The 26,892-nt window shown below is 49.4% G+C and overlaps 1 protein-coding gene across 24 annotated transcripts in view; it reads left to right on the top strand.

The window, feature by feature from the left end:
• Positions 1–26,892, top strand: part of CACNA1C (calcium voltage-gated channel subunit alpha1 C) — a 632,951-nt gene that overhangs the window by 527,179 nt on the left and 78,880 nt on the right. For all 24 annotated transcript variants that reach the window (XR_014145548.1, XM_081820959.1, XM_081820957.1 and 21 more), the window contains 8 exons: positions 188–294; positions 2,489–2,576; positions 3,140–3,247; positions 4,118–4,170; positions 4,495–4,641; positions 6,023–6,224; positions 7,803–7,961; positions 8,545–8,655. Coding sequence is in view for 23 of the 24 variants with exons in the window: in XM_081820959.1 (XP_081677085.1) it covers positions 188–294; positions 2,489–2,576; positions 3,140–3,247; positions 4,118–4,170; positions 4,495–4,641; positions 6,023–6,224; positions 7,803–7,961; positions 8,545–8,655 (975 nt within the window). In the remaining variant the exon portion in view is untranslated. The remainder of the gene's footprint in view (positions 1–187; positions 295–2,488; positions 2,577–3,139; positions 3,248–4,117; positions 4,171–4,494; positions 4,642–6,022; positions 6,225–7,802; positions 7,962–8,544; positions 8,656–26,892) is intronic.

Below are 26,892 nucleotides of genomic sequence, written 5' to 3'. Positions count from 1 at the left end.
AAATGGTTGCAGAATGCTGTCCTCGGTCCTGCCTCTCCTTCTGCAGTCTTGCCTGCCCCCGGTCCTCTCACTGCTCTTCAGCTTGCCCCACCCAAGGGATGCTGTGGGAGGAGAGGGAGGCATGAGGGGGTCTCTGGAGCTTGGGCAGGGACCACTCATGCTCGTGTTTCTCTGTGCCTCCCTGCAGATGACTGCTTATGGGGCTTTCCTACACAAGGGCTCTTTTTGCCGAAACTACTTCAACATCTTGGACCTGCTGGTGGTCAGCGTGTCCCTCATTTCCTTTGGCATCCAGTGAGTAGGACTCCCTCGGCCCCATATGGGGGCACACAAGTGGAAATGGGTGTCAGAGAGGATGACCAAGACTCTGGAGGGCATTCCTGCATGGCCACCGGTGTGACTGTGACAGGAATGGGGTGGGGCCCCTGACTTGTAAAACATGATGGCTTTTTGTACACGTCCTTAATGGTGTGACACTTGGGGGTATGTTGATCCAGCAAGAAGATGTTTAAATATCTGGTTCTTGCCATGACAGGCAGGGCCGGGCCCAGTTATAACGGAGGAATGTCTCCAGGGCCTTCCTGCCTCCTCCACCACGTGCCCAGTGCCCTTGGCTACCCTCAGCTCCAAGGGCCTGGCATTGCTGTGACCAGCTCTGATCTTCCTGACCATCTTCCCTCCCTTTCTCTCTCCAGTCAAAGAACCTGATGAGAAGAAGGTGGGTGGGGGAAAGAGAAAGAGAGAGGGGAATTACCGATTCTCAATCTTGGCTTCATAGTGGAATCACCTGAGTAGTTTCAGGAAGGACATTTACCTGGATCCCTCTCCCCAAGTTTTTATTTAATTGGTCTGGGGTACAGGCCTGGGCTTTAGGAGTTCTAAAAGCTCTCCAGGAGACTCCAGTGTACAACCAAGGTTGCCAATTTGCTCAATTAACAGGATCCGATTACTAGTGTCTCCCAAGTTCTATCTGCTGCTAATGTTAACCCTGCCCTTCAACCTCAAAGCACTTTCAGATGTACAATCTTCTGTGGTCCTCACAAAAAAACCTATGAGGCAGGCAGGGCAGGGGCTGTTACCACCATTTTATAGACAGGAAAACTGAGGTTCAGGGCATGAGACTTGCCCAAGGTCACACCAATTGCAGAGGAAAAAGGGTCCTGGGTCTCCCTTCCCAAGGGTGTTTTCATGGTAAGCCTAGAAAGAGTGGACATGGGGACATGAGGAGTGAGACCTTTTCTGTGATCATCAGTTGTATTATCCCAGCTATCTGCCTAGGAGCCTACAGGTCTAGATTCTAATCCCAGCACTACCACTAAACTACTATTTAACCTGGAACCAAGAAACAAACCCCCCCACCTTGTCTGTGCTTTCCCCCACCTGATCTTAAAATCCCTTCCATTGCCGTTCAGTGCAAACAGACTCCCTCCCTGAGACACTGGGATGGCTAGGAATGCCCTTTAAATCCTTCAGGGTAAAAGAGTCATGAACCAGAGAAATCCGATCTTTCTACCAGTTCCCTCTTGAGCACATTATCCTGACCTCATGTAGAATGAAATCAGCCCTGTCTGAGGTGTCATACATTTTTTTAGGTCCCAAGGTGGGTACAAGCTCTCTGAAAGTTTGAGAGGATATCTCAATCAGGGTAGTGTGTGAGGGTTGTGATAGACCCCACCTGGGTTGGGTTGATGAATAACTCCAGAAACCATGTAGGCTTCCTGCTGAGGGGCTTCTGGGGAGAACTGCACCCTGGTGCCTCATTTCCACTGGGGAACAGAAAAAGCCTGAAGCTCCCAGAGATCCTGGCCAGGCCCTAGCATCCAGGTATGCAGGACCTGCTGTGTAGAATCCATTCTTTCAAGTTCTGAGTGTGCTATGAACCAGTGGGTTTCATATACGCACGTAATGGGCAACTACCTAGGACACATATTTGGAGATCCAGAATATCTCCTCCCCCGCCCATCACCTCCAGCAAACAAAGCCTGAATCTCCACCACCTAATAAAGTTACCATTTATTGTTTACAATATGTGCAAAGCACATTGCTAGATGATACAGATATGTTTCCTCATTTAATCCCTGCAACAACCTTATGAGGCCCACTTTACAGATGAAAAACTAGGGTTCAGAAAAGTTAGAAAATTTATCCTCAGTGAATTGGCTGTTAAGTGGCCGAGCTCAGGTTTCTCTTTTCTTGTCTAAAGCTCCCCTGAGTAGCACATTATAGTGCTAATGACTTATGGTAAATTGCTTTTCATGTTATTTACACACCAACAGGAAGTCCCAGGGTCACCGGCAAGTTCTAGGCTCTTCTAGGGGGTGGGAGGTGGGAGTAGAGAATGGTCCCAGGATGAGAAAAATCCCCCAAAACAGACTTTACACTTTCTCAAGTTGGCCTGGGGTCAGCCTGTCAACACACCCCCTCACCACCTTATTTCCTGCTCCACCAAAAGAGGAGCTTACTCGCCTGCCCTATTTCCCTCTCCCAGGTCCAGCGCAATCAACGTGGTGAAGATCTTACGAGTCCTGCGCGTCCTCAGGCCCCTGAGGGCCATCAACAGGGCCAAGGGGCTAAAGGTGAGAAGCATGGGTCTGGGGGGTAGCCAGCAGCCCAGCAAGCATCTACCTGGCTGGGGGTTGGCGGAAGTTAAACAAGGGGATGGGGGGGCGGTAGGCTAGAGGGCGGAGAAATAGCCAGGGCAAGTGGCTGCTGTGTGGGAGCCTGGACTTTCCTGCCTGTACCACCAGTTCCACTTCAGGGAGAAGAGAACAAGGACAGGCAGCCATTCAAAATCAGAACGTCTAAGCAAAACTTTCACAAGAAGGAGATGCACACACAAACCCAGGGCCCCACATAATGATGAGGTCCCCATATTCCTACCCCTATAAAATGGGAAGCTAGCAGGGCTTTCGTCCCTAAAGTCACCTAGAGCCCAACAGGGGACCTTGGGTTCCATTGGATTCCATCACCATGTGAACCTGGGAAGGTTCTTTGCCTGTTTGAGTCTGAATTTCCCCTTTTGGCAAAGGCGCTGCCCATTCAGCCTCCTCAGAAAGGCTCATGGCTTAGCTGAAGGAAGCTCAGGCTGCAGGCACTTCCAGAACACCATCCCTTCCCCTGCCCTCTCTTCCCACTGCAGCACGTGGTTCAGTGCGTGTTTGTTGCCATCCGGACCATCGGGAACATCGTGATTGTCACCACACTGCTTCAGTTCATGTTCGCCTGCATCGGGGTCCAGCTTTTCAAGGTAACATCTTGACTCTGATCTGTGCTCCTGCTTCCTTCCCCTCCTCTCAGTATTCCTGAGAAACAGAGCTGGCAGATACAACCAAAAGAGGACAGCGGCCTGAGTCAGACTTGGGATGAGTGGAACCTCCAGCCACCCTCCTCTCAGCGTCCCCCAGGGGAAGAGGAAGAGCCTGGAAGGGGGTGCTTTCCACCAGGCCAAGGACCCCTCGCCCCCACAGTGCAGCCTGCCCTTGCAGTGCCTGCCCATCCTTCTAGCAAGAAAGGGAGAGGGCCTCTTATCCTCTGAAACCTCATGTCAGTCACCTGCTTAAAACCCGAAATGGTCCCCTGTTATCAACAGCATCAAATCCACCCTTCTTCACCTAGCTTTCAGAACCCTGCATCCACCCAGGTTCTCTCTCACTGCATCCAGACAAGACCCCTCAGCTATGGTGAGGCTGGTGTCCATGGTCTCTGCTCTTTCTGCCTTAATCCTTTTATTTTTGCTGTTCTCCCATCTGAAGCATCCTTCCCCCTGCCTTCTCCCACCGACCATATAAATTCCCCTGATTTCCTCCCATCTAATTTGTCCCTCCAAACCCTGTTCCACTTCTACCCTTCTTCAGGCCAGCTGAAAGAGTCCAGCTTTCACGGAGTAGAGTTCCCTTTTTTTTTTTTATTTCAGTGGTACTTGCAACACTGAGCATCTTTATTCACTGCCTGCTTTGTATATACAAGTCATATCTTCCCAATTCAATTCTGCTCTCCTTGCACTTTTTATCCCAAGTCCTTAGTATAGTGCTGGGCTATAGAGATGATCACTAATCATTTTTTGACTGATTCATTGATTAATGAACATCTCCAATCACTTTGTTCTTCTGCCTTCCAGGGAAAGCTCTACACCTGCTCAGATAGTTCCAAACAGACTGAGGCGGAATGCAAGTGAGTACAAGCAGGAGGGCAGCCAGCACCAAAGCTAGTTAACTCTGGGAGGTTGGTGACTTGGCCTGAGAGGAGGGACAACCCATTCTTTCTGAGATGGCACTGACAGCTGAACTTTGACCCATGGGTAATTTGATCACATTGACATGACATGTAAGATTATCTATTCTTGAAAGGTCTACCCTCTCAAGTTCTTTCCAATGGCTAGCACTGTAGGGTTTAAGCCTGGCCAGTCTCATCCCACCCAGCAAGCCAGGAGTCATTGGTGGGTCAGGTGTGAAGGGAGGTGAGAGACCCAAGAATTAACTCTTCCGTCTTTCTCAGGGGTAACTACATCACATACAAGGACGGGGAGGTCGACCACCCCATCATCCAACCCCGCAGCTGGGAGAACAGCAAGTTTGACTTTGACAATGTTCTGGCGGCCATGATGGCCCTCTTTACCGTCTCTACCTTTGAGGGGTGGCCGGAGTGAGTATACAAATCAAGGCCTGCCCACCCTGATATTAGAGGTCAAGACATTCCCCAAGTTTTATTATTCTCCCACACTCCTTCCCAGAAGTCATACTTACCTGTGTCCTTCCCAAGCAATGAGGGTTTGTTTCTAAAACAATCTGCGTTCCATGGTCACTGCTGAAACATAGACTCTTCTTTTTCTAGAAGATGTCAACATTTCAGAAATTCCAACCAAAAATGAGCTTCGTTTATCTTCCCCTCCCTACCTCAGAGTGAGCCCCAATGACAGGGGTCTTTGTCATTACTCTCATGGCATCTAGGAGTGGGGTGAGTTTCTCTAGGTATGAGCCCCTGGATTACCATAGAATTCAAGAGTACTGCTACCAACATGTACTCAATGTGGGTAAAGATGGCCAAGATAGCTATCTTTTAGACTCTACCCCCATCTCCTTAGAAAAAGCCTTGCCTATAATTACAGTGAGACGTAAGAAAGGGACAGAAGCCTGAGTCCAAATTCCTCTGCAGAGATAATGCCTAGACCAACCTGGCTGGCCTTTTACACTGCATCACCTCTACCAGGTTGTTCCATATATCTTGTGTAGACAACTGCTTCCCCATACCCCCTACCTAGTGTATTCCAGGGAAATTATTATTTAAAAGAGAAAATTCTAAATATTTCTAAGTCAGTAATAGCACATGGATCTGATATGAGAGTCACCATTCTTAGGTGGTAAAATATAGATAATACCTAGAGAATAACTGAGTACTGTGCAGAGTAACAAAGGAGAGAGAGGAGATAATCCCTATCCATGAAGAGGAATAAGCATCATGGGCACGTAGTCCAGGCCCAAATGAATGGCATACACATGTAAACTACCTAAGTATGAATCCAAACCATTGCTGATGATCTAAATAAGCCTGGGTCATTTTTTATCTAATATTTTTATATAAATGGATATTTGCTCTCAGATAGATTTCTTTTATATTCGTTGTAACATCCTCTGAGTCTATACCAGTTTGCAAAGCTGTTTCAGTATTTACTAATATTTCTAGTATTTGAAATCAATGTCCATGACTCATTTTACATTAAAATAATTTTTGATGGTTTTGAAACACCCTCCATATACATTATATCAACCACCCTGCCAGGTAGGAAAGTTAGGCTTATTGTCTCCATTGTACAGATGAAGAATCTGAGGCTCTAAGAGGTTAAGTGATTTGCCCATGGTCCCACACCAGTAAGTGGCAGAGCTGGGACTTGAACCCAGATCTTCTGATTCCCAGCCTAGAGCTGTTTCCAGCACCCCTGATCCGAGGATCCCTAGGAGCAGTGGTGCCATCATTCCACAGAGGTAACACTGCTTCTCTGCTTCCCTCTGGGGCCTGTCTCCTGCAGGCTGCTGTACCGCTCCATCGACTCCCACACAGAAGACAAGGGCCCCATCTACAACTACCGTGTGGAGATCTCCATCTTTTTCATCATCTATATCATCATCATTGCCTTCTTCATGATGAATATCTTCGTGGGTTTCGTCATTGTCACCTTCCAGGAGCAGGGGGAGCAGGAATACAAGAACTGTGAGCTGGACAAGAACCAGGTAGCTTCCTAGGAAGGAGAGGAACAGGTAGCAGGGCAGTGGGGGGGAGCAAGGCTACGTGAGGAATGACAGCAGTTGGCAGCTTGTGGCCCACCCAGAAGAGAGGCTGGAGTCAGGAGAGTGATCCATGCGGATACTAAGATCATCTGTCTGCTCCTCAACAAGGGAATAGGGCTGTCAGTCTTCTGGAAGGGCCTGGACAAAAGAAATGCAAATCCTGGATCTGGCAAATGCATTCAGCCAACAAATATTGGTTAAGCATCTACTTAAGGAGACTCTATGATGGATTCTGTGGGGGAAAAAACCTCATACCCTGTGTCTCAGAAGTTGACAAGGCAGGAAGTGTTCACGTGGGTTGGCACATTGATAATGAAGAAAGAAACTAGAGCAATGAGGGAGTGAGAGTTTCAGGGTGGGGAAGAGAGGGGCCTTAGAAAACCACTAGTAAATGGTTTCTTAAAGAAAATACAGAGGCCTGTGCATGAGGTGGGGGCAAGTAGGCTTAAGGAGGAATGATATGGGAATGCCCGTACTGGGAGGTATTCTGTTGGCCTATGAGAAAGAGCTGGAAACTCTGTCAGGGAGGAATGAAGCTGTTACGGTGGGCTGCAGCATGTGGTCACTGAGGTCGCTTCCCCAACTAGGCTCCCCGATGGGGAGAGTCAGGGGGAACTGTATCCCTGTCCATGAGTGACTTAAGGTCTTGTATGGGTAGGTACAGGGCACAAGACATTCAGCTGTACACCAGTTAGGCCAGCTGGACCCCTCATGGGTTTTGATGTCAACCTCTTGGGTTTAGACTCATCATTCTGGCTGCTGTATGGCCTTTGGATTGGAAGTAAGATGGGAAAGAAGGAAGCCAATTAGAAAGTGTAGATGAGATGATTAGACCCTGATCTACTATCAGGTTAATGATAGTGGAGGTGGACAGGATAAGAAATAAAATTAGTCAGGCCTAGAGATTGGGTGTGGAGGCTGAGGGTAAGTGAAGAGGCTGGAGTGAGTCCCCAGTTTCTGATACGGGAATCTGGGCCCAGTGCACAGAAAATGAATCTGTGCTGGAGTCCCACGATTCTAGCTAGCCCCAAGATCTGATCCCCTGTCCCTGAACTATGTCTTCTGATCTTGTGGACATGGGTAAATAAGGGAGATTGACTTAGGACAGGAAGGAGAAGTTAAGAAGTGCCCCAAGGAGAGTCTGTGGCATAGGAAATAATCAATGGGAAGACCAAGTATCTGTCATTCTGTAAGTATTCATCAAATGCCACCTAAGTGTCAGCAGTATACAAGGCATTACCGAGTTGAAAAAAGGAGACACAAACTCCTTGACAAAATCTTGGTAAGGAAACTGACTAGAGGCAATTATTTCCTTGATTAAGGGAGTGATAGGAAAAAAAAAAAAGTCCAAATAACATCTCAAACCTGTAAATGAGCTAGATAAGTAGATTATTTCTCTGATGCCCCAGGTTTGCAGTTTCATCCACACCCCACCTCCTCTGCCATCCCCACACACATCATCCAGGTTACTAACCCGCTCTCTCCATCCCCGCCCCGCCCCTCCCGCTGCCTCCCTCCCAGCGACAGTGCGTGGAATATGCCCTCAAGGCCCGGCCCCTGCGGAGGTACATTCCCAAGAACCAGCACCAGTACAAAGTGTGGTACGTGGTCAACTCCACCTACTTTGAATACCTGATGTTCGTCCTCATCCTGCTGAACACCATCTGCTTGGCCATGCAGGTCAGTCCGAGGGGACGATCCATGACGCCTGCAGGAAGGAGGATGCTAGGGGAGGAGATGAAGTGTAGAAGAGCTGCATGGCTGACTCCAGTGGGGCACCTTCATGTTGGCCAAGAGAGACAGAAAGAGCAGAAGAACTGTCCTCTTTTCCAAGATGGAGAAGGACAAGTGTCCCTTCTCAAGGATGAGCTCCTCTCTGGGACCTTATAAGACAATCCATAGAGGCCTGGGTTAATAAAACGCTTAGACTGAAGGAAATGGAGAACAGAGGGGGAGACTGAAGAGTTTGCTACTGTGAGGCATGGGTATAGAGGTTGATTCTATATCCACCTCTCTTCAGGGAGGTCAACTTGTGCTTGAGCTCTCTTGAGAACCAGAAGTCTCCATAAAGGTGTCATAACCTGTGTTTTCAGAGCTAGCAGAGAAGGGAAGAATTTGCAGGATTTCCTGAGTCCACCTGGCTGCTCACAGAGATGTGAATGGCCTTCCAGGGCTTGGTTCAAGGAAGATCTCTGTTGAGAGGAGGGTGGTAAGGAGTAGGGATGCCCCTGCCTCGTTTTGACAGTCCTTCCCCTCCCCTCAGCACTACGGCCAGAGCTGCCTCTTCAAAATTGCCATGAACATCCTCAACATGCTCTTCACTGGCCTCTTCACCGTGGAGATGATTCTGAAGCTCATTGCCTTCAAACCCAAGGTAGGCCTCTGAAAAAGTTGTCTGGTCTGCAGGCACTGGAGGGATGGACAAGGGGGAGTGCCAGTACTGAAAGAAGGAGAGTGAGGGGCAGAAATAATCAGTGAAAGACCCCATCTTCTTGGAAGATAAATGTTACAACTCCTAAACCTACCAGGAGTTGTACCAGAACAACCCCTTGAGATAGTCTCCACTCTAGTCTGTGGCTGGGAAATACAGGAAACAGATTCCTCCCTGTGCTGAGCCTCTTCTTCCAAGGAGGCAGATGATGGTTCTTCTTGTCTTTCCCACCCTGTCTCCACCCTCATCCCCCAGCACATAATCTAGAAGAAACTGTGCCCACAGACTGGCAAATCAAACCTCTTCACAACCAGCCCCCCAGATTCACTTGGGCTGCTGTTCTACTGCCCTCTCACTTCATCAGCCACAGACCACCCTCATTGTAAAAAGCTCAGCCAGGGCTTCATTTGCTCAGGCTCAGTTTCCCAGCTGATGGGGTCCTCCCATTCAGAGGCTACATCATTGTTCCCTAGCGCTTTCTAGTACCAGAAAGGCAAATGTCTGAGGTTTGCTACTTGCGAGCAACTTCTAGGAAAAAAGGCTGGGAGAAAGATGAGAACCATTGGCTGAATGAGGTAGGGTAGGGAAGGTTGGATTGTCTGTCACTTTGGATTCTCTGTGCCCTCCCTAACCAGCCCCACCCCCATTCTCCTGACTAATGGAGGAGGAGACTGACTTGAGCATCACCCACCATCTTCCACCCCTGAAGACAGGTCAGAATCATTGGCATCCACTGGCCTGGGATTCACAACACAGGCAGCTGCTCCTGAGAGAGGGTATAGCTGCAACTCCTTTTGGAGAGTGGTGAGAAAGAAAGAGTTGGTTCTAAGAGAATTATATGGCTACAGACTTGAGGAAAACTCTCTAGCTATTTGAGCCTTCCCTCCCCCTCCTTTACTAGTTTTTACAGATTCCACACAGATCAACAGGAGACAAAAAGGAAGGGTCCTTTCCATATGTTCCATTTTTATTCAAGTTTTTACTTATCCTGGAGTTAAATGGGACAGGGGGGTGCTCCTTGGCTGTTGGATCCATATTCATTTAACAAGATGTCTATCATCTTCTCTGAATTAAAATTCAACTAACATTTCTGAATAACCTACCATGTGCTACACATACCTCATTGCACGTAATCCTCAAAACACCCTCATAACACAGGTATTAGCATCCTCATTTCAGAGAAGAGGGAAGTGAAGCTCAGAACAATTAAGTGTAATATTAATTACACCATTATTAAGTGACAGAACTGGGAATAGAATCTGACTTTAGAGTCGATGTAATTTCCACCATGCCAAGCTGTTAGCAAGCATCTTCCATGTCAAGTGTACTGCCGGTGCTTTTCAGAAAGAGGGAAACAACCTGTGAGGGACTTTAAGATAAAACAGATCATATTCTTGCAATGTTGGTTCCTTCTCTCAAAGAATGCCTAGGGATCTTGGCTAATTTTCAGAGAATAAGACTCCTAGTAAATGTCATTTGGTGATAATAATGGTATTTCCTACCTCCTCCAGGGCACTAAATATACTCTTTTCACTTTCCCTTCCAAGCCCAGTCCCTTTCAGGGGCATAAATTTTGTCCTGACCTAAAGAAGACCACTGAATCTCCCTGGTCACCTTCCATAGGGCCCATGGGACCTCTGCTTACCTGTGGTCCTGTTCCAAACCACGTGGCCCCACAGTACTAACAGGTTCATAGCCCATAGCAACATGACCGGTGAGGCTGGGAATGCAGGATTATTGCCAAGTTGAGCTTCAGTCGCAGATGACAGCCTCTCGTAGGGAAACTGGCATCACTTTCACCTAGTTTCACGAGACATATGGTTTAAATATTTCAAAGCCTTGAATCATTCCACAGTTGACTCAGATGTGTCTCTGATGATGTCTGATGCAGTCTGCAGAGCCATGCAGTGGACTTTGTGAATTATTCCTCATGACCACAGAAGATATATTGGGCAGACCTGCCCTACGTAGCAAATGAAATTGATCCCTGCAGGGGCCTCAGCCTGAAAGATCCCCTTACCTAAGTTTGCAGATCAAGGAATAAGCCATTTCCTCGGAAGTAGCTAGCTGTGGTCATCTAAACCATAAAGCGAGTTTCCTAGTTTCCTCAATCCCTAGTTTCCTGCTGTGATAAGATGGAGTAAAATAAGAAAGACTTTTCCCAAAGAAGTAAGAGAGCCATCCTGGGACCGTTTGCATTTCACATATGCCAGGGTCAATCTGTGCTGTAAAGAGAAAGTAAAATGGATAATTTCTGTGAATATCTCTAAAGGGACTTCTGGCAATAGAGGGGTAAAGGTCACTGGACCTGGCTGGCCAAAGAAGGTTGACCAGTTGGGACTTAAGGAGAGCAGGGTGCCCTGGGTTCTCATTAAGCTATGTTCTTCATTTAGGGAATAGACCCCAGGAAAAGCATCCTCCAAAATTTCAGGCAGCAAATCAAACCAAAAATGACTTGAAGACCTGGTAGAAATATCTGGCTGGGTGTGGCCCAAGCACCAGCAGCTTCTGAAATACAGAACAGCTTTCATATCTCACCGTTAACTGAGATTCTCTTCAGCACCTTTTATTTCACTGGCATGATTCTTTATATATGATATGTACGAGTCTGCACTTGTAAGCATTATGTATAAAAGGACAGTTAGGCAGCAAGGATGTAGAAGACGCATCAACCGTAGCCAGGGAAACGTTACCGGAAGTTCTCAGTGCTTGACTTTTCTTCTCTATCCTTTCAGTCTCTGTGATTGGTTGGTTGGTCAGTTGGTTGGCTGGTCACTTTGTACCTTGTTTCATTCTTTTGTTGTCTTCGTGGTGATTGATGTTGCCAAGTTCTTCATTTCTGTTCTCCTCACCATACCATGGAAAATGACTTTACTCAAGTAAATCCCTGCCCTAAATCCAACTGTCCCACTCCTTAAGTTGACACTCTATTCCAAACACACCAAAAACTATGGGTGAGTATAAACCAGTTTAGAGCAATTCAGTCCCCCACCAAAACGTGAGGGATCTGTGGGGATGTCTGAACAGAATGCAGTAGGTAATAGTAGTATTGATTTCAACACCTAATAGCAAACCAGAGGAGATCCCTTCCCTAGAGTAAGAGACACTGAATGGTACCTGAGTCCTACATGTGTAAGACCAATTTGGTCAGCATGGAAAAATCCTGGTTAGAATTGTCTGAAGGTAACTAGATAACTGGGTTGTTCTCCTATAGGGAATTGGAAAGCATCAGCAAAGACAGAAAAAAAATTAAGATATACTTTATGATAAGCACTGAAAAAATATCTAATGCCTAGGAATAAATCTAATAAAAAATGTCAAAAATCTCTACAGAGAAAACTATAAAATTTCATAGAAAGGAACTAAAGAAAACTAAATAAGTTGAGAAATATATTGTGTTCATGAGTTGAAAAACTCAATATTATAAACATGTAAGTTCTCTTCAAACTGATCCATAGATTCTGTACAATCCCAGTGAAAACTCCAGATTGGACTTTACCCAAGGTGAGAATGGCAGGAGAAAGGGAAGCCACCAGCAAACCCTTTCTGGCTGACAGGATGACCCTGGGTGGTCCCAAGGCTTCAGCCCACTTGGGCAGCTCTGACATCACCATGGAGAGAGAGAGGCAAGAACCTGGTTCGGGAAGCAGTGCCAGGCACAGATACTCCACTGTTAACTACAGGTTTTAGTACCAGAAGGGCTGATGATGTCACTTGGTTGGCTGGGATTTGCTGTTGACAATGACTCAGCAAGCACAATGAAGAGGGGAGGAGGGAGCGGAGGGGTTCCAGGCTTGCCCTCCTCAGCAGAAGTTGGTTTGCCCCAGGAAGGCAGGGGTTCCACCAGTGAAAGGCTCCTGACTGCTCTGCTCCCTATAAACTTTCACATGGGTCATGGAGGGATGAAGAAGCAGGTCTGCTATTACTGAGAGGTATCTCGTGCCCCTTGGCTGCTGCCCACTCCGTATCTCCCCCCAGGGGAGGATGCTGGAGGGGATTTGACCCTGGCAGCTCCCTGTGATCAAAACCTTGGTCTTCCCTTTCAGCTTTCTCCCAGACTGAGAGGTGAACAGAACCAAAATGAAATCACTCATTGACCTTCCTGGCACCTCAGCCTTCTTGAATAAGAGCAGCCAAAGCCTTGGGACTTGCTTTCATGTTGCAGGACAAATTAGGGCCCCAAGGCATTTCAAACCTAGGGGATGAAGTGAGGCCTCTGGACCAGCTCTGTCTAATAGAACTTCCTGCGATGTTCCATATGCACTGTCTGCAATATAACCACTAGCCTTCTGTGGCTGTTGAGCACTTGAAATGTGGTTAGTAGAGCGAAGGGTTGGTTTTTCAAATATAATTAATTTAAAATTATATAGCCAAATGTGGCCGGCTGCTGCTATGTTGGGCAGCACAGCTCTGGACACTGCTTCTTTCCCATAATATTCTCAGCTTCTGCTGTCCTCTGTCTGTCTTGGTTTCTTCAGCCCAGCTGCTCTGGCTTCATGAAGCCAGATGGTTTACCTCACCCTCTCCACTCTCTCTCCAGCTGTTAGTTTTCTGCCAAAAAGTGACTTATCATGGTGGAAGCCCTCTTGACGGGGTAAGACAGTTTCTTGCTCTGGGATCCCACAATGTGGATTTTCTCCTGACTTGGCCAGCCCTCTCTGTCATCCCTGGACTTCCCCGGTCCTTGTCAGCTGCAAGTGCTGAGGCTTCTTCCCTGTGGATCCTGTCCCCCCCAGTTTCTGAGCTCAGGAAGGCCCTATGGGAGGCGGAGGAAGTGCCCTGGCAGGTGCAGTCCGGAATTAGTCTGCTTCTAGGGGTTGTGTCCCTGGTGATCCCTGGGGCACCCAGCTACACTTCTTCCCAGTCTTTTGGGCTTCAGACTAGGTTTCCTGACAGTGCTTTAGTGCCCTAGTGAAACTGAAATCTGAGAGCCCTCAGCCTATACCCGGTTCTTGCCTGACCCCTCCTCAGGGTGTAGAACCTTGTCCTTGCGCATCTCAGTTGCTGGCCAGAGACTTGCTTCCCGACAGCTTTGACGTCACTTCCCGAGGAGATGCCAGCCTTCCAGCCACATCCTTTCTCCAGCTCGGCCCTGCCTGGCACTCTTACCCTGCCCTGGCTTCTATTGCTAGGCTCCAGCATGCCTTGTAACTGTCTGGGCTGTGACTCCTGTCCCCTGCCCCCAACACAGAGAACTTGGCCAACATTTCATTGTGTGACCTAACAGTGGAGCAGTAATTCAGCAGCCACCATATTGTCTCTGCTCTGGAAACTTTTTGTAGCCCCTGTTACCTTTCCGGAAAGAGGACATGAGGGCAATGAAGGCTTGGCTGCTTCTCGGAGGGCAGAGAAGCAGAAAGAGGGTGAGGCTGGAGGCACTGGCCGATGCTGACAAAGAAAGCAGCTCCTCCTTCCCTCAGTCTGTTGTCCCGAGGAGTCCATCTGTGGCCCATGCACACTTCCCTTGGCCAGGAGCAAGGGATGAGTCAGAACTAGAAGGAAACCTGGCTAATGAGATGCTCTGAGAACCAGAGCTGCTCAGGACCATGGAGGTCAAATGCTTGTCAGGCCCTATCGCCCGGCACTGGGCACAGCCTCACTGTGGTCCCAGCCGCATGAGCAGTCATGAGGCTATGAGAAGGAACTGTTAAGAGGTTTTCCAGTGGCCCTCTTCGTGATCAGCACTGTGCAGGGCCAGCCGGCTCTGCATCTTGCAAGTCTCCAAGCCTGAGAGGGGGTGCTGCTGGCCTTGGACTTCCCACACCCAAAGGCAGCCTTCCTCTTATTGCTGATTGTGCCTGTACGGTGCAGGGGATCCCATGGCTTCCGATGGTCCCCAGAGCAATCTTTTCTCTGCATGCTCTGTTGTTCTTAGGAATGATTCTTCTCTTGGGAAGGATTGCTGACCCCAACATGGGTGGGCAGAGGCCCTGCCAAGGTGAGGGGAGTTTGGGGGATATCCTAAGGGCGTGATCAAGATGGAGCTAATTTCTTTTCACTGGGCTTGTGGCAAAAGGGACAGATGCAGGCTAGGCTGGGGTACTAGGTTCACATATGGACAGGCAGAGGGAAAGCTGGAATGGGGAGCTGGAAGGCTAGGAAGCATTCAGAGATAAGACTTGCAAAGAAATTCTGCAGTCCAATTTCTCAGTCTACTCTGTCAGTTCTATCCATGCCTAGAAGTTCCTTTCCTTAAAGATCCAGCATCTAGGGATGCCTGGGTGGCTCAGTCAGTTAAGCATGTCTGCCTTTGGCTCAGGTCATGATCCCAGGGTCCTGGGATCAAGTCCACATCAGACTCTCTGCTCAGCAGGGAGCATGCTTCTCCCTCTTCCTGCTGCTCCCCCTGCTTGTGCTCTCTCTCTCTCTGTCTGACCAAAAAAAAAAAAGAAAAAAGAAAAGGTCCAGCATCTGGTTTCCCTTTGGCAAATAGCTTTCCACACACCGCCTGAAGATGTCCTAAAGATGCCTGCTTGGGGTTCCCAAGGGGCACCCGTGCCCTCTACATGTGCAAAGGGGGCTTCTGAAGCTGAGGGTCCAGATTGCTCAGGCCTGGACCCACTGTTTTAGGCATTGGAGCCCTTGTCCTCCATAAGCAAGCTGCCCCCGGGGTAGCTCATGAGGCAGGAGGAGAAGCTGGGAGAGTGTCTCAGTGATGACACAAGCCCCAAGGCAAGCAGCCGATCTGCCTTTCTGAGCCAGGGAAGAGAGGCCATTTTTAGCACACGTGAGCCCTGCCTACTTTCCTACTCAGGCTGTAGATGTCATATCTGGACTATGTATTCATTGGCTTCCAACATCAGATGTGTTCGCTGTCCGCCAAAGGAGCCAAGTGGGGGGCATGCCAAAGGATACGCTCCAAAGTGTTGCCAACTCTGACTGAATCAGAGCCACAGGAGAGAGGGACACATGAGCTGGTGTTAGAGAAGCTGCCAATCAGCAAAGGAGGTCTGTCAGCTGCCACAGGGCCCTGAGCAACCCCACAGGGGCCCTGGGACAACCCGGGCAGATAGAGTGAGAAGGATGGCAGGGCCAGAATTGCTGTAGATGCACCAGCACAGCAACCGAGGGGCCCAGAGGACCCTACAGGCAGGACTCCATCAGGCCTGGGCCTGGGCCTGCCCCTGGGGACGAGACTCCCTACCCCCGGCGAGGAGGGATGCTGATACCCAATGCCCTTCCACAGGCCAACAGGAATTTCAGTACTCTTTCTTTATAGCCCAGTAATGGACCAGGAGAAGGAAGGTGGAAATAAAATGACCGGTAGGAAAGAATGTAAACCAGAGCCATTTCCTCTTCTTGAAAGCTGAATATCTTCTAGAAACTTGGTTTGTTTTTGCCAGATAATTACGTTGCCGGCTAAAATCTACTTTCTCTCCAACTTTACCTCTGGCTCTAACTGCACTACTTGCCAACAAGCTGGACATACATCCCTGTGTGAGGCAATCATTTTTGCAAGGCTTTCTTCTTTACCAAGAAATTTTACTTTCTTTGCTTCATCATCCACTCCCCAGCAAGGGAGAAAATTCAGGTAGATTGAGAACCAGGAAGCCTATCTCCCTCCTGTGTCAGGGAACGAGTTGGGGGTGGGCCAGTAGGGCTATAGTTCCTACGTGCAGTTCTCTCCATGGCTCCATGTCTCCGTAGAGGAGGAACACCAGCTTAGCAGACCGTGGGAGACAGAGTAAGGTGCTGTCCCCATCCATCTCTTCAGACTGCTAGAGCACATACCCCCGACTGGGTAACTTACCAACAACTAGAATGTCTTTCTCACAGTTCTGGAGGCTGGAAGTCTAAGATCGAAGTGCCGGCATGGTTACCTTCTCTGGTGAGGGCCGTCTTCCTGGTTTACAGCTGCACCTTCTCACGGTGTCCTTACATGGTGGAAGGGGTGAGGGAGCTCTGTGGGAGCTCTTCTACAAAAGCGTGAATCCCAGGGGTGCCTGGGTGGCTCAGTTGGTTAAGCGTCTGCCTTCGGCTCAGGTCCTGATCCCGGGGTCCTGGGATCGAGCCCCACGTCGGGCTCACTGCTCGGGGCAAACCTGCTTCTCCCTCTCACTCTTCCTCTGTGCTCTCTCTCTCTCAAATAAATAAATAAAATATTAAAAAAAAAAAAAAGGCAGGAATCCCGTTCTTGTGGGCTCCACCCTCATGAGCTCATCTCCTCCCAAAGCCCCACCTCCTAACACCATGTCTTTGGTCACCAGGATTCCAGCATGTGACATGGGGGATGGGGGACACAAACATGCAGGTCATAGCAATGTCTAAAAGGCACTGGTGGCTTCTGAGGAAAGTGCCATCTAGATGGAACATGGCAGGGTCCCTCAGCCTGGGGAGGTTGCACCCAGCCCTCTACCTCTGAAGAAAGGAACGTCCTGCCTCATCATGCTCTTCTTGTCCATTACCATTTTAAAGTTGGTCCTTTTGCAATTCTGGTGTTCTGTCTTCTCTTATCCTGAGCTTATTGATTCTATCCCTTCACACAGATTTCTGCCTAACACCGTAATACAATTTCAAGGCTCGTCCTGATGCATCCTTGAAGTTGAGCTGTATAAGACAGCATAAGCCATGCTACTAACACCTTTTCCTGTGACCAAAAAAACCCCCATTCCTGGGACAAGATTGGAGTTCCGTTGCTGACCATTTCCTCTCTTTCTCTGTCCCTGGGCCTTGTCTTTCTTCACGTTGTTTATTTCCAGAACTCTTTGCCTGTGTTTTGTTGGGCTAGTGTTTTGCTGCAGGCTAAAGTTCACCAACAGCTCAGCAAATATCATATTGAGTGCTGACATGGCAGGCAGGTACCAGGGACACCACGGTGACCACAAGCAGGCTGGTGAGTGCAGCCTTGCTCACTTCGCCTTTTTAAGAACAGACCTCCCTCCCTGACTTTGGCTCACTCTTGGGTCTGGTAGAGTCCCCAGTTCACCATCGCATCCATCCCTGGAAAACCTCTTCGGCCTGGAACTCCTGTTCCTACTCAAGAAGCAGCAAATAAACACATGAACCCATTTTGTGTCAGTTCCAATACCTTAAATTAAGAAACACTCAGAAACAAGGAGGGAAGGAAATATCTGAAGAACTGGATTTTCTTTTTTTGTAAAGATTTTATTTGTTTGACAGAGAGAGAGATGGGGAGAGAGCACACGCTGGAGGAGCGGGCTCCCCGCTGAACAGGGAGCCCAGTGTGGGACTCGATACCAGGACCCTGGGATCATGTCCTGAGCCGAAGGCAGACGCTTAACTGGCTGAGCCACCCAGGCGCCCCTACACTAGATTTTCTCCATTCACTACCTCAATTAATCCAGGAGAGAAGCATTATGGTATTTAGGAAACTGAAGGTCAGAGAAAAGCTAAGTAATGTGTCCAAGATGGCAGAGCTGGTTTTTTGTTGTTGTTTTGGGGGGATTTTAATGCAGGTGTAGGTGATTCAAGAGCCAAGCTCTATCACTACCCCCTCATTGACACAACAAATATGAACAAGCTGCGATGTTGCTGTGCATGTAATGGGTCCTCAGCAAGTGTTCACATTCTTCCCTATAAGCAGACCAGAGACAAAATGAAAGCAAGCCATTCTCAAGTAACAAGCCTCTGTAACCTGATAGTCACTCCATTCCCATGTCCTCTGCCTCCTCTGAGGCCACTTAGCCCCTTGCCCCTTCATTCGCCCATTCTGTCCTTGACTCCTGTGTTTCCCTGCATTGGCCTGCACCTTCTGGATTTCCCTTCCAAACCTGAAGTGACAGATCCTTTCAGGAGAGGAGACAGTCCTCTGCTAGGTGACTACACCTAAAAGCCGACATACTAATGTGTGTGCATACACACATGCACATGCACTTGAAATGGGAAGACCTGCAAGATGTGGAGACAAAAATTAGATTGCCAAATTCCTGGAAGGCATTTCTGTGTCCCATGAGAGGCATTCGGTGAAAGTTTAATGCATGCACGCCTGCATGCATGATGGAAATTATGAAACTGGAGAACAAGGAAAAGAGAGTCCGAATATTAATATCAGATAAAACCATTAAGATCATCGATCTTCCATCAACGCAGAAATCTCTAAGCCTCCTTCCTTTTTGCCATAAGAGATTTCTTCAGGCAGCTCGGTTGGGAATCCTTCTTTATATTGAACTGAAATGTGCCCCTCTGTAATTTCTACTTGTTAGTACTGCTTTTTCCATCTTTTTTTCTATAAATGGTTATTGAGCACCTCGGTGATGATGTCGAGACATGGTACTATATCACAGGGCTCACGGGGTAGTGCAGAGATGAAGGGGCTACGGAATAGGGCACGTGCTATGCTGGGGGAAATAGGCCACCACAGGGACAGCACCACTGGGGGAAGAGACACCTATTTCAGATAAGGTAGTCAGGAATGTACCGGGTAAATTGAGGCCCGGAGGTTGAAAAGGAGCCGGAAGAACCTTTCAGACAGAGCGGAAAGCAAAGGCCCTGAGGCAGGAGCGAGCTGAGCTTATTTTGGGAACTGAGAGCAGTGAGCAAGAGGAGGGGTCGGAGGACAAAGGCCCTTCGGGACCTGGACTAAGCAGGGCCTTAGTGGGAGTTACATCATCGGATTCATGTTTTTGAACCAGCATGCTGATGGCCTAGAGAAGAACACGCACTGGTACTGGCGAAGGGGGGAAGCAGTTAGGAGTCTGTTCCTGGACATGCAGGTGACAGCCGCGGAGGATGGGTGGAGGTGGGCAGTGTTGCAACATCGTCTGATGGTGAAGAGGGTGTGAGGGTGAGAAGAGGAGTCAGGGAAGGTCAGGATAGTGTTTTAGCAGAACTGCCTCTTACCCACCTTTATATCCCTCCAGATGCTAACACAGGAACACCTGGTACCTGTCAGGCACTCTGGATATGTCACGTCAATAAGACAGCATCCCCTGGGGAAACTGAGGAACCCTGCTTCCTTCCCCACAGAAATGATTCCAGCCCCTCTAACAGCTCTAACATCCTATGAGGAAACCCCCTTCAGTCCCCACCTGCCCCAGGTCACCCCCAAGAACTTGCTGGAGAGAGAAGCAGAAATGGAAAGCCAAGGGTGTGGCTGCTAATGCCTGGGGAGCTGCTATCTGGAGTGGCGATCGGCAGGACACGGCCACCTAAACTAGGGAACTCCTGCCTTCAGTGTAATTAGACAGGTTTCTTCGGTGCAGGACCCCAAGCCTGTCATGCATGATGCACTCTGAGATCGCCCCAGGTTAAAGCCCGGAGATTCAACACTTGCAGCCTTTTTAGAGGACTGAAGCCTTGTTTTTTGGTTTGTTTGTCTTGTCTCATTGAAGAGCCAGTTACCATCTCCCAGAACTAGTGTTCCACAGAACCCAGCTATGGAAATCTGCAGAGGCACCACATTGATCCAGGGAGACGAAGCTAGCATTGAGGGTTGAGTGGGCAGGGCCGAGGGCGCACGAGGTCCTGCAGTGCCTGGGGCAGTGCCACCCAGGGAAAACCTGGCCTGTGTGTGCTAGGAGAGCATTTGAGAATGCTTATCCGAGGAACACTGTGGGTAGGTCCTGTTCAGTGGCCCATTAATGACCAAGGCTCAGCGTAAATTAAACTAGAAGTATGAATGGCTCTTGGATTGAATGACTTTCTATTTCCTCACCAACCTGGAAAATTAACTTTAAAAAACCCCAAGAGCAAGCAATATTTCCTTTTAAAAGTTCTATAGAAACTTAGACATCCTTTTAGGCTAGTGGTCTTTGATTCTTTTAGAACTAAAGTTCCCTTTTTGTAACAAATACTTTGTAATACCTCCTTAATTTTCCTAAATCAGAGGAAACTTAAAACTTTATGTATACAAAATTCACATCTATACACATAATGTCATACTTATATATATAAATGTAATGCAATATTTATATATATTTTTACATTATGTGTGTGCATATATATATGCAATATAAAAATCCCTGAATTTTAATGTAATGGGAAAAGTCTGTATTTAGTAGAAGAATTCATTCCACATTAAAAAAAATAGAGGTTAATGAAAAAGCAGAGTTAGGAGACCTTGGAATAAAAACTTAAGATAAATTATAACCGATGAGCCTTATTTGCATGTGGCAAATCTCCCAAAAGTCATACAGGACACACCACAGTTCATTAGGCAGAACTGTCCCATGCCTGGCAGGACATTTAGCATCCCTGCCCACCCACCCATTACTAAATGCCAGTTTTGCCCCCCTGAATCTTGGTGGTGCCCCCGCAGGTTCCCAAACACCCCCTAGAGGGCAGTGTGCGCCCCAGAGTGAAAACTAATGCCTTAGGCTAAGGTAGGACTCCATTCAGCCTCTTATTTAATTCTTGAAACATTTGAAATCTGCTTACCCAAATTATTAAGAAACCAGTGTCTCCCACCAGCAAGGGAACCCCCTCAACCCAGAAACTCACCACATATGTGCGTTTCATTCAAAGGAGTAGAAAGGGCAAGAGAAGGAAGGGAGGCAGCAAGGGGGTGACATGTAACAACGCCCCCACCCCACCCCCTGGCCACTGGCAGCAGCAGAGTCAAGAGGCACCTGCTGTGTGGGGTGTAGCTCCTGCCTGCTTCTTAGCAGCCTGATTGGTGAGTTGGCATTACCCTGATTATTATTTATTTGTGGAATGTCCACAGGGTACCTGATGCCAAACAGTGCACGCAGACAGGCACAAATGGGCTTTGTCTGGGAGGGGCCTCCCCTCCGTGGCTCTTGCACCCAGGGATTTGCATATTGTTGCAACATTGTGACAGGTTTCTTTCCTGCCTGGCGCTTGAGAGCTTGAAAGTCGCTTGAATGATAAAAAATAATTATATGACTTGGGTAAAGCCTTTGTCAGGGAAGGGTGGTATTAGCTATTACACTTAATTATTTAATGTGGAAAATTATTCACACTGTGTAAAGAAGCCCAGCGGAAAGTACACTGTGGTTCCCTTCTCCATCCCTGACACTGAGAAAGAAACCAGAACGCACCGCGTCTGGGAGGGGAAGAGGGATCCCCAGACCCGCGGGGCTCGGGGTCACCGCTGCCCCAGCGGACCTGCGGCTCGGCCAGCCCCCAGCCGCCGCTGTAGGGGAGGGGGCTGTGCAGGAAGGCCACCAGCAAGGCCGGGAGAGGCGGCCTCCCACGGAGTGCTCAAACCGCAGCAGTATGGGAGGGATGGCAGCAAGCAGCGGGCACTGTACGCGTCCTGTGCCAACTCAGGTTGTCCTCACCGAGCCCGCGACTGTTCCTGTTTGACAGAGAAGGGGGGCTCCGGGAACTCGCCGCACAACTCCAGGCATTGCTCTGGAAGCGAGCGCAGGAGCTCAGTGCATTCCCGTTTTGTTCACTAAAGTAGGTGCAGGTGCTGCCTCTCGCAATTGCAGGGGGGCCGTACCTGCCCCTTCACTAAAGAGGGCTCAGCCCATTCGGTCAGGAAGGGCTTGGAGGGGACCCGTCAGATCTGGGTTTGGAGTGCTTTCCCAGCTGGGTTGGAGGAGAGAGGATTCAAGGCAGGCAGCCGGCAGAGGGCTGTCACAGGTCGGAGTCCAGCCCTGGAGCAGCGGGATGGGACGGCTCCTCCTCATTTACCCGCTCCCGGTGCTGCCTGTTCTCTGCCTTCCCTTCTCCTTCAAAGAGTGTCCATGGTGTTTACTTGAGCCGCAGTTTGTCTGCATCCATTGCACTGTGTCTGCCGGCCTTGCCCCACCGCAGGGACGCATCCACCCAGCACCCTGGTCCCGGAGGAGACCTTTGCAGAAAGCAGCTCAGTAGCAGCAGGAAGCCGCCTACCCCTGGCACACTGAGGCCCAGAAAGAACCTTCTGAGGTCCCCAAAGGCAGCTTAGCCAATAACCCCCAGTTTTCATCTGCTCCCAGGGGAGAAGGAGGCCAGTGTGAGACCCGTTCAGTCTTGTGGAGTCCCAGGCATCCAGTAAGTGCTCATTATGTGCTGGTGAGAGAAAGAAATGAAAGAGGGCCTTTAAAACGTTCCTGGGGAGGAAAAACCTCAATTAAAAAAAACTGGAGCGAAGGTGTCTAGTTCAAAGTGCACATTCCTCCGACAATGTCAAGAGCAGCCCTGTCACCACCACCCACCTGGGGCCTCCTCTCCCCAGGGGTGCGGACCCAGGCCCTTACCCTGGCCTGCAGCCTGCTCTGCCCCTCGTGTCTGTGTGCAGCCTGAGCCTCCGGGAGCCCCCGAATGAGTGCATCACAGGGGAGGAGCTGACAGAGGAGGGCAGAATCCTTGCTCCCTCCCAGGCTGCCAGGGGCCTGGGGCAGCTGTGTGCCCCCGTTATGACTTCTCCGTTAGACGCCACTAATCTCCGTGATTACTGTTATGTCTAAAGGACAGCCTAACGTAACACAAGTCCTATTATCTCTGCTTGCTGTCGGTTACCATTGTGTTGCATGAGATTCCATGAGATCGACTCTTGGTACCACTGCCGAGCTGCCTGTGGCATTCAGCACCTCTCCCTGGTTCATTCGCTCTCCCCCACGTCCCAGTCCCACCACCTGGACCCCAGGAGAGACCAGAGCTTCCAAGGAACTGGACACTGCCTCCCCGGCCACACCAACCGCCTCTGCTCAGCCTCCTGCCTCATGTACCTTCTCTCACCTGCTTGCTGACTCAAGCAGGGGCTCTTGTTCTCCTTCAGAGACCCCCTAACCCTGGGTTGAGGATGAGCCATCATGGGTCCCTCCCTTCCATTTTAAGCCCTGCCTCCCCCAGGTGGCCTGACCCTTCCTCCCGCTTTGTGTGGACTCCCTGCTTTCCCCTGCGAGGCCCTGGGCCTGCCTCTGGGACTGTACCTCCTGCCTCCCTCCTCTCATGCTCCCTTCCACTCCCCCCTCATACTCCTTTCTCCTTCTCCCCACTTCCCACCACCTGTGTGGCTTTTCCCAACTTCTCCTTCCCTCCTTCCCTGTGCTTCTGAACTTCCCCATCCCTGCCCTTCTCACCTTCTGCTTCTCACGTGATTCCTCAGTCCCTTTGCTTCTCTGGCATCTCTGCGACCTGCCAGTCGGCCTTTCCCTCCCTCTGACACTCCTCCTTCCCGGCCTTTCTCTGTCCCCATCCCAGCACCTCCACCTCTCCTCTAGGCTCAGGCCTCTCGTGTTGACACTGAGCCTGGCAACACTGTGTGGGGCTCGGGGTCCCTGGAAGTAAGCACCCCCGGAGGGACTGAAAGTCCAGGTCAGCCTCCCCATCGGGGCAGGCAGGCTTCCTCATCACCTCCTCTGGGTTCTTTTGCTTTACAGAGGTAGATTCTGAAGATGGGCAGGCAGGGATAGAGAAGAGGAAAAAAAAACAAGTGATAACAACAAAAGAACCCTTACCTCAAAATCCCCAAGAACACACAACAGGCTCCCAGGTGTGCAGATTTTCCTGCGATACGTTCTCACCACCAATCTGTTTTAAAGTTTGTTTTGTCTCTGAGATCACAGAGGAGCCCTCTGTGCCAGGCAGGGAGGAGCTGAGAATCCAGAATTCAAGGGCAAAGGCATGTGCCTCTATCCTCTCCGCAGCAGCCCTGCTCCCCGGGATCAGAGGTGGGAAACAGACCCGCTTGGCAGCCCACTCCTGTCCTCCCGGCCCTCCAGGAAGGAGGGGGCCTGGGTCTCCCCTAGTGAAAATAGTGGTTTCCCAGAACCTGGCAGTTAACTGTGCACATGACCCTGTAGCTAACAAAATTTAGTCATGACAACTTCCAAACTGTCATCAGTCTCAAAATAGTACCAGCCAGATTTCATTCAAGAGTCTCCAGACAGCACACTACTCACTAGTGCCTCAAGATGGGCAAAAAGGCCCTAGATGCTGGTGAAAGGTAAGTTCAGGATTCCAGAACCTTCTTCCCTCCTTCCTCCACACACCTGGGCTTTGCCTGCCCTTCTACTCAGTGCCACCCCCAAAATGGACCCCGTGAATCCTGCTTAACTAGGAGAGAGGTAGATCAACTCGAGTTAACACTGACAGTCATCCAGACTTATTTAGAGCTTACTTCAGGCCAGGCACAAGTCCAAGTGCTTTACATGTATTGTCTCATGTAATCCCCATTGTAACCCTATAGTTTTCCCATTTTACAGGTGGGGAAACTGAGGCACAAAGAGGTGAAGTTATTTGCTCAAGAGTACCCAGCTTATTAGCGCCAGAAGTAGAATTTGAACTGACAACCTACCTCCAGAGACCATGCCCTTAATACTGGCTCTTTCATCTTGGAATAGCTTCAAGGATGGAGGTGAATCAGGGCACAGAGAATCCAAAAAAGAGGAAAATCCACAATTCTTGTGCATTCAAAATGCCTAACATGGTGTTTTGTGACAATTTTTCCTTTCCAATAATGATTTGCTAAAGTTAATATCAGTTTTGTCTGCATGTTCTCAACCCACCTCAGCCAGTGAGTGGAGGGTCAGCAGCACTCAGGAGAATGGGTCATACTGAGGGTCTAAGCAACTGCAGATCACAGGGGTGGCCGCTCATCAGCCTGAGTGGATGCACACAAGAGCATTTCCAGGAAGGCCAGAGAAGAGGCCCATCTTCTAAACTCATCCCCAGAGGCTGGGAATTTGAAAGGGGAAAACCCACTAAATCTGCAGGATTTAAGGATGTCAAGGGAAAGCCTCCTCACCCCCAAAACACCATACCGTCTGAGTGATCAGCCCTGCTTGACTCTGGGGAGTTGGACATTAAGAGGTTTGGTTAACCATTTCAGGGAGGGCAAGGAAAACCCTTTCCCTAACCTTGATTTCTACTCTACCATTTGGGACCTGATCACCAGGGAAAGAAGGAGTGACAGGTATAACCTGGCTCTAGGTCAAACTGATCTCCTAAGAGAAAAAGCCTATGATTTTTTTCCCACCCTCCTTCTTCCATTACACCCCCAAAATCTGTATTACCTGTGGTTTCCAGCAAATGAGGAGGTAGGCAAAAACAGGTTTTGTGTGTGTGTGTGTGTGTGTGAGAGAGAGAGAGAGAGAGAGCACTAAGCTCTTACACTCCAGAGAGTGCAGGGGAAAAAATATTCCTCCAGGCCCTGCCCACTTAAGGATTTGGCCGGGTGTCTAAATGGAGATCACCTTGTTTCTGGGGATGGGTGTGGATGGAGTGGGAAGAAGGACCGTTGAGAGTGGGAGGAGGAGGTGGATGGAGGAAAGAGCTGAAAGCTGGATCTGAAACCGTCTTCATGGTCCAGCTTAGAGAATTGATGGGCTTGTGGGACAGAGGAGCGGGGAAGGTGGGTGGACGGGTTGGAGTAAAAATCTGCCTCTTAAAGGGATCCTGTCACCCGCCCCCTTTGGCATGCTCCCTCACCCCTGCATTCTAGCTATGTGTAGATCTCCTCAAGCACAGTCCAATAAGGCAACTGACTGGGTATCTGCAGCCAGTGGAGGCCCTGGCACTGGGTCTCCCAGGTAGTTTGCCTGGATCAAAAGTCTCAGCCACACAGCCTGGTGAGGGCAAGGGCGAGGCATGAGGCATTCATCTTGCGAGAGCCCAACCAGTGAGAGCCTGCCACGGAAGGTTGGGAGAGGGCCGTGGTCAAGGAGCAGTGGACTGGTGTGTGTTTTCCCTCCATCTACACGTACACAAAGAAGTCCCAGAGAAAGGGTGATGAGCGATGCCCAAACGGGAGGTTGGCAGGGTCCCTTTCGGTGTCCACCTTCCCCTGGTGCTCAGCAGCTAACTAACCTGTGTGTTTATCCTGGCCTTTGCCCTACTCTCTGCCTTCCTTCCCTTTTTCTCCTCTCTCAGAGGCGTTGCAGACCAGGCCGGTTTACCCATTTTGTTTCAGGTCTCTGGCGAATGAGAAGACTCCAACTCAACTTCCTTTCCTGAGCGCTGAGCCTTCCCCCTCCCTATCTCTCCTCTTGCCCCCACACCCAAGTAATGTTTCGTTACCAAGTTTTCTAGGCTAGATGCTGAACCTTCCTGGACTCTGCTCTGGCGCCTGTTTCTCTCCCTTCTCTTCCTTGACCCTGCCTCCCCTTCCCTTCTGAACTAGCTCTCCCCACAAAGATGGTACTCCCGTCGAGAGAGACTCCCCCAGTGTTTTCCAAACTCGAATTTTAAAACACATGCATATTTACAGTTCATTTGGGGTCTTCACTCTTTACCTCCCTTCTTTAGAACTCAGTCTTCTCCATTTGCCCTGTGAATAACATCTAAGAACCTGGGAAGGAATTGGTTATTTCCTGCTCATAACATGTG

Source organism: Leptonychotes weddellii, chromosome 5, assembly GCF_054177405.1.
Source record: "Leptonychotes weddellii isolate Sample4059 chromosome 5, ASM5417740v2, whole genome shotgun sequence".
NCBI classification, from domain to species: domain Eukaryota; kingdom Metazoa; phylum Chordata; class Mammalia; order Carnivora; family Phocidae; genus Leptonychotes; species Leptonychotes weddellii.
This window is presented reverse-complemented; position numbering and strand designations above follow the sequence as displayed.